Source organism: Oncorhynchus tshawytscha, linkage group LG12, assembly GCF_018296145.1.
Source record: "Oncorhynchus tshawytscha isolate Ot180627B linkage group LG12, Otsh_v2.0, whole genome shotgun sequence".
NCBI classification, from domain to species: domain Eukaryota; kingdom Metazoa; phylum Chordata; class Actinopteri; order Salmoniformes; family Salmonidae; genus Oncorhynchus; species Oncorhynchus tshawytscha.
In genome coordinates, this window is record NC_056440.1 from 30,305,277 (window position 1) to 30,312,823 (window position 7,547).

A 7,547-nucleotide genomic window follows, 5' to 3' on the forward strand; every position below is an offset into this window, starting at 1 on the left:
GCCACAAGTTTTAAGGGAGTGTGCACTGCCCCATTTTGCAACAATATGTATTTTTTTGTATAACCTTTATTTAACTAGACAAGTCAGTTAAGAATAGATTCTTATTTATAATGACGGCCTACCCCTGCCAAACCTGGACGACGCTGGGCCAATTGTGCTCCACCCTATGGGACTCCCAATCATGGCCAGATGTGATACTGCCTGGATTTGAACCAGGGACTGTAGTGATGCCTCTTGCACTGAGATGCACTTAGACCGCTGCGCCACTCGGGAGCCCCCGATCTGTATATAATTCCTGGAAGCTGAAAATGTTCCAGTTAGTCCATGGCCTGCATACTCACCAGACATGTCACCCGTTGAGCATGTTTGGCATGCTCTGGATCAACGTGTACGACAGTGTTCTAGTACCCGCCATTATCTAGCAACTTCACACATTTATTGAAAAGGAGTGGGACAACATTTAACAGGCCACAATCAATAGCCTGATCAACTCTATGTGAAGGAGATGTGTCGGACTGCATGAGGCAAATGGTGGTCACACCAGATACGGACTAGTTTTCTGATCCACACCCCTACTTTTTTTTAAAGGAAACAGATGCATATCTTTATTCCCAGTCATGTGAAATCCATAGATTAGGGCCTAATGCATTTATTTCAATTGACTGATTTCCTTATGTGAACTGTAAAGTTCACAAAAAAGTTCACACGGTAAAATATTGGAAATTGTTGCATGTTGCGTTTGTTTTTGTTCAGTATACTTCATTACGTTTACAAAGATGTAACATGCATGATGCAACAATTTCTGTCACAGAAAGTAAAACTGTGTTTAAACTTGCAACTTGTCAAAAATGGAAAACAGGTTAAATGGAACCAATTTCAATCTTTTTTGACATGACCAAATGTGTTTAATTTTTGTTAGTTGTTGAGAGACTGAAGCTATCATCTTTGTCATCAAGCCAGGACCCTCTTCTGTGAGGTTGGAAGCTGCGTTCCCATCTGGTAATGTGCATCACCTGTCAGTCACAACCTTGAGGTTGTAGAGACTTTTGAAATCAAGCAAAAACCAAACCCAAAGCATCTATTATTAAACCATCACTTTGTATGCATCATATGGGAATACACTGTACAATAAAGATAATGCTTATATAAACAGCATAATGTACACCGAAGATGTCCATCTTGATCAATCAACTCCTGATGTTTCAACATGTCTAAGAACACTTCAAATGCAGTATACTTTTTTTGCAGCACTCTTGTTTGTGGCACAGTTTATTGCACTTGTGCAACCACTTAATAATCTTGTGCAGAAATGTACATTACTTTTCACAAAATATGTATTAATTGGGCATGAGAAACAGTGGGAGTGGAGTCCGAAGAATCAACTATTTGAAAAACAAAAGTAATAATTTTACCATCTTATCTTACAGTACAAAAACCCTGACCAAAAATATTTCAGCTGGTTTCAAGACCATTCTCTGAACAAATCCTGTGCGGGTGGGTGGGAGGGTGGAATGAAGGGGTTCACGCTGTTTGTGGCACAGTGGTTGGCAGGGATGCCGATGCGGTGGTGACAGGTGAACATCTTGCGCAGCTCGGCACGAAAGCGGTTATGCAGCCAGGCATACAGGAAAGGGTTACAGCAGGACGAGCTCATGGCACACAAGTGGCACAGCAGTTGGATGAGCAGGAAGAAGCGCTTGTCAATCAGGTCAATGTCAATGTCCCGCAGCACGTTGAACACACTGATGGGCATCCAGCACACGCCGAAAGCCGCCACCACCAGGGTGATCAGACGGAAGGTCTTGCGCTTGCGGGTTCGCTGGGCCTCGGCCTGGCTCTGGGTGCGGTGACCAGGCACCACACAGTTACGGAGCTTGACAGAGATGCAGAGGTAAGAGATGCAGAGGGCAGACAGAGGCAGGACGTAGGTCATGAAAAGTGTGCTGTATGCGTAGGCCAACCTCTCTCTCTTCTTGTCCATCCAGAACTCCTCACAGATGGTAAAGCCATCATTCTTGAACTCCACATGGTAGGTGTGGGCCACGGCCGGGGCCACAAGCCCACAGGAGAGCAGCCAGATCCCAGATAGGAGGTAGGTACACGCCAGCACTGAGATCCGCTTCTTCAGAGGGTGAACTGTGGCATAGTACCTGGGGATAGGATCAATTTACCATGTCAAGTGTGGGAATCTTTTATTTTTGATCTGACAATTGTGTAAAGACATCACATCATGCTTCTACTCATCCCTCCATAATTTGATGTGAATGTCCCTGCAGATGATTTTAATTCCTGTTAAAGTATGAATCATCTCTCTGAGTTGAACTTTTAGAAAAGTCTTAAGGGTGCTGAATAGAGCTGTTAAGAATTCTTTATGTGACAGAGTTGAATCTATACCTAATCATCGTTCCGGTCCAGCCACAAATACTGAAACACCATGGAGGAAATCTCAATAAAAGATAAATAATAAAAACTGTGAATGAAATGTAATTATGTAATGTGATAGAGAAGCTTACATAGAAATATGATAATGTGCTCATTCACTCCAAGTCTAAAAAAGTGTATTTAATGCAACCTCGACCAAGGCTTACCTGTCAACACCAATAGCAGTGAGAGTGAAGACAGACACGTAGACGGTCACTGGTTGGATGAGGTAAACCAGGTAGCACATGAACCTCCCAAAAACCCAGCCGCGGGGGTTGAAGGCATAGGCCAAGGTGAAGGGGACACAGGTGGCACACATCAGCATGTCGGAGAAGGCCAGGTTTCCAATGAAGAAGTTAGTGATGTTGTGCATCTTACGGGTGTGGCAGATGACGTAGAGCAGCAGGTAGTTGCCGAACACCCCGATCAGCACCACCAGGATGTAGCAGGGGATGATGAGCAGCTTGAAGGACTTCAGCAGCTCCACCCCCACAAACTGAGGGCTACGTTTGGACGAGGAGCTGTTCTGCAGCACCACCTCAAACACCTGCCCACTGGTGTTCCCCTCCATGCCAGCCACACAAGGCCCAGGGGAGGCCAGCTCTACAGTCAATCCACTGCCACTGCCTTCCATCACAGAACTGGAGAAAGGGCAAGAGGTGCCTAGAGAGAGAAAAAAGCGAAGGCATAGCTTATCAGTCCTCTTGTTTCTGATGTGGCCAGGTCTACTTGCATTCCTCATAACCAAACTAAATATTTTAACCCAAATGCCTGTTTTTATTATAGCATTGTGGTGATGGTGATCAGATCTCCGAGAGGTCTGTGTTGCCTGCAATACAGACCCATACTAAGTTGTTCTGGATGAGATTAACATCCACTGAATAACTTCATTAAAATGTAATGTATTTATTTTACCAGCCACCCATTATATAAACCCTTCAGGAAACTCTTAATTTAGATTTAGAAAACAGTTGGGTTGAACCACAAAAACGTTGCCCTTCAGAGTCTAGAGGGAATAAAATGCATTAAGTACGTTTACACATCGCATGAATGTCTCTGGTCACTGAAATTATATTAATAATTGTGATGCAAATTAGCAGCACTCAGACACTGACACATGAGTGGGCCAGAGAGAAGCTCTTTATTTCAACAAGCCTCTAAATGTGTAATCATGCTTTCCTTGACATCAAATCGTGACCTAATCAGTCTAGAACAAAATCATTTTGCTGAAATAGTCACCAGATAATTAGGGTATGACAATAGAATCTATAGATGACTGCATACAGTGCCTTCAGAAAGTATTCTCACCCCTTGACTTTTTCCAAATGTATTGTGTTAGAGCCTGAATTTAGATTTGTCAGTGGCCTACAAACAATACCCCATAATGTCAAAGTGGAATAATGTTTATAGATTTTTTTTAAACAAATTAATTAATAGTGAAAAGCTGAAATGTTTTGAGTCAAGGAATATTCAACCCCTTTATTATGGCAAGCCTAAATAAGTTCAGGAGTAAAAACGTGCTTAACATGTCACTTAACAAGTTGCATGGACTAATGGTGTTTAACATCATTTTTGAATGACTACCTCATCTCTGTACCCCACAAATGCAATTATCTGTTAGGTCCCTCAATCAAGCAGTGAATTTCAAACAGATTCAACCATGAAGACCAGGGAGGTTTTCCAATGCACGTACCAATCTGTGGTTCTAACCTCTGAACAAGGCAGTTAACCCACTGTTCCTAGGCCATCATTGAAAATAAGAAATTATTCTTAACTGACTTGCCTAGTTAAATAAAGGTAAAATAAATACCCTACAAGACTTGAGGCTGTAATCACTGCCAAAGGTGCTTCAACAAAGTACTGTGTAAAGTGTAAAATGTCAGTTTAAAAAAAAATCTAAAAACTTGCTTTTTGGGGGGGTCTGTGTGTAGATCGGTGAGGCAAAATTCGGTGAGGCATAATTCATTCAATTTTAGAATAAGCTGTAACATAACAAAATATTGAAAAAGTCAAGGGGTCTGAATACTTTCCGAATGCACCATTTGCAGTTATTTTTTTAAGTTATTGTCCTGCTGGAAGGTGAATTGGCTCCATTTCTTTATATACACTGGTCAAAAAAATAAAGGGAACAGTTAAACAACACAATGTAACTCCAAGTCAATCACACTTCTGTGAAATCAAACTGTCCACTTAGGAAGCAACACTGATTGACAATGAATTTCACATAATGTTGTGCAAATGGAATAGACAACAGGTGGAAATTATAGACAATTAGCAAGACACCCCCAATAAACAAGTGGTTCTGCAGGTGATAACCACAGACCACTTCTCAGTTCCTATGCTTCCTGGCTGATGTTTTTGAGCGCAAAGGGATATTCAATGTGTTTTTTTTTTTACATATCTACCAATAGGTGCACTTCTATGGAAGGTCAGTTCGGGGATTTGAAGTTGCAACCTTTCGGTTACTAGCCCAACGCTCTAACCACTAGGCTACCCTGCCGCTCCAGGGTACGATGCTACAAGCTTGGCACATCTCTATTTGCAGAGTTTCTACAGATCCTCTCGAGCTCTGTCAGGTTAGATGGGGAGCGTCACTTCACAGCTACAGTTGAAGTCGGAAGTTTACATACACCTTAGCCAAAAACATTTAAACTGTTTTTCACTGTTTTAGGTCAGTTAGGATCTCCACTTTATTTTAAGAATATGAAATGATTTACTTCATATTTTATTTTACACATTCCCAAAGGGTCAGAAGTTTACATGCACTCAATTAGTATTTGGTAGCATTGCCTTTAAATTGTTTAAGTTGGGTCAAACGTTTCGGGTAGCCTTCCACAAGCTTCCCACAATATATTGGTTGAATTTTGGCCCATTCCTCCTGACAGAGCTGGTGTAACTCAGTCAGGTTTGTAGGCCTCCTTGCTCGAACACGCTTTTTCCGTGCTGCCACACATTTTCTATGGGATTGAGGTCAGGGTTTTGTGAGAGCTACTCCAATACCTTGACATTGACCCATTTGCGACCAAGCTTTAACTTCCTGACCGATGTCTTGAGATGTTGCTTCAATATATCCACGTCATTTTCCTCCTCATGATGCCATCTATTTTGTGAAGTGCACCAGTCCCTCCTGCAGCAAAGCACCCCCACAACATGATGCTGCCACCCCTGTGCTTCACGGTTGGGATGGTGTTCTTTGACTTGCAAGCCTCCCCCTTTTTCCTCTAAACATAATGATGGTCATTATGGCCAAACAGTTCTGTTTTTGTTTCATCAGACCAGAGGACATTTCTCCAAGAAGTACGATCTTTGTCCCCATGTGCAGTTGCAAACCGTAGTCTGGCTTTTTTTATGGCGGTTTTGGAGCAGTGGCATCTTCCTTGCTGAGTGGCCTTTCAGGTTATGTCGATATAGGACTCGTTTTACTGTCCTGTTTCCTCCAGCATTTTCATAAGGTCCTTTGCTGTTGTTCTGGGATTGATTTGCACTTTTCACACCAAAGTATGTTAATCTCTAGGACACAGAACATGTCTCCTTCCTGAGCGGTATGACGACTGCGTGGTCTCATGGTGTTTATACTTGCATACTATTGTTTGTACAGATGAACGTGGTACCTTTAGGCGTTTGGAAATTGCTCCCATGGATGAACACTCGTGGGTGTCTACAAAAAAAATTGAGGTCTTGGGTGATTTAGTTTGATTTTCCCATGATGTCAAGCAAAGATTCACTGAGTCTGAAGGTAGACCTTGAAAGACATCCACAGGTACACCTCCAATTGACTCAAATCATGTCAATTAGCCTATTAGAAGCTTCTAAAGCCATGATATAATTTTCTGGAATTTTCCAAGCAGTTTATAGGCACAGTCAACTAAGTGTATGTAAACTTCAGACTCACTGGAATTGTGATACAGTGAATTATAAGTGAAATAATCTGCCTGTAAACAATTGTTGGAAAAATGACTGGTGTCATACACAAAGTAGATGTCCTAGCCGACTTGCCAAAACTATAGTTTGTTAACAAAAAATTTATGGAGTGATTGAAAAACAAGTTTTAATGACTCCAACCTAAGTGTATGTAAACTTCCGACTTCAACTGTTTTTTCAGGTCTCTCCAGAGATGTTTGATCAGGTTCAAGTCTGGGCTTTGGCTGGGCCACTCAAGGACATTCATAGACTTGTCCCAAAGTCACTCCTGCGTTGTATTGACTGTGTGCTTAGGGTCGTTGTCCTGTTGGAAGGTAAACCTTTGCCTCAGTCTGAGGTCCTGAGCACTCTGGAGCACGTTTTCATCAATGAGGTCTCTGTTCTTTGCTCCCTTAATCTATCACATCAATGATGTTGCTCTTGCTGCGGGCGATTCCCTCATCCACCTCTACGCAGACGACACCATTCTGTATACTTCTGGCCCTTCCTTGGACACTGTGCTATCTAACCTCCAAATGAGATTCAATGCCATACAACATTCCTTCTGTGGCCTCCAACTGCTCTTAAACGCTAGTAAAATCAAATGCATGCTTTTCAACCGTTCGCTGCCTGCACCCGCACGCCCGACTAGCATCACCACCCTAGATGGTGCCGACCTAGAATATGTGGACATCTATAAGTACCTAGGTGTCTGGCTAGACTGTAAACTCTTATTCAAGACTCATATCAAACATCTCCCATCTAAAATCAAATCTAGAGTCGGCTTTCTATTTCGCAAAAAGCCTCCTTCACTCACGCCGCCAAACTTACCCTAGTAAAACTAACTATCCTACCGATCCTCGACTTCGGCGATGTCATCTACAAAATAGCTTCCAATACTCTACTCAGCAAACTGGATGCAGTTTATCACAGTGCCATCCGTTTTGTTACTAAAGCACCTTATACCACCCACCACTGTGACCTGTATGCTCTAGTCGGCTGGTCCTCGCTACATATTCGTCGCCAGACCCACTGGCTCTAGGTCATCTACAAGTCCATGCTAGGTAAAGCTCCGCCTTATCTCAGTTCACTGGTCACGATGGCAACACCCACCCGTAGCACGCGCTCCAGCAGGTGTATCTCACTGACCATCCCTAAAGCCAACACCTCATTTGGCCACCTTTCCTTCCAGTTCTCTGCTGCCTGTGACTGGAACGAATTGCAAA

At 42.7% G+C, this 7,547-nt stretch overlaps 1 protein-coding gene across 1 annotated transcript; it reads right to left on the reverse strand.

The window, feature by feature from the left end:
• Nucleotides 1-962: 962 nt before the first annotated feature.
• Nucleotides 963-3,064, reverse strand: LOC112264082 (prolactin-releasing peptide receptor-like). The gene is made up of 2 exons (XM_024440683.2): nucleotides 2,589-3,064; nucleotides 963-2,150 (listed from the first exon to the last, which is right to left on the reverse strand). The coding sequence occupies exons 1-2, from the start codon at nucleotides 3,053-3,055 to the stop codon at nucleotides 1,463-1,465; spliced, it is 1,155 nt and encodes a 384-aa protein (XP_024296451.1). The 5' UTR covers nucleotides 3,056-3,064; the 3' UTR covers nucleotides 963-1,462.
• Between the last annotated feature and the right edge of the window lie 4,483 nt (nucleotides 3,065-7,547).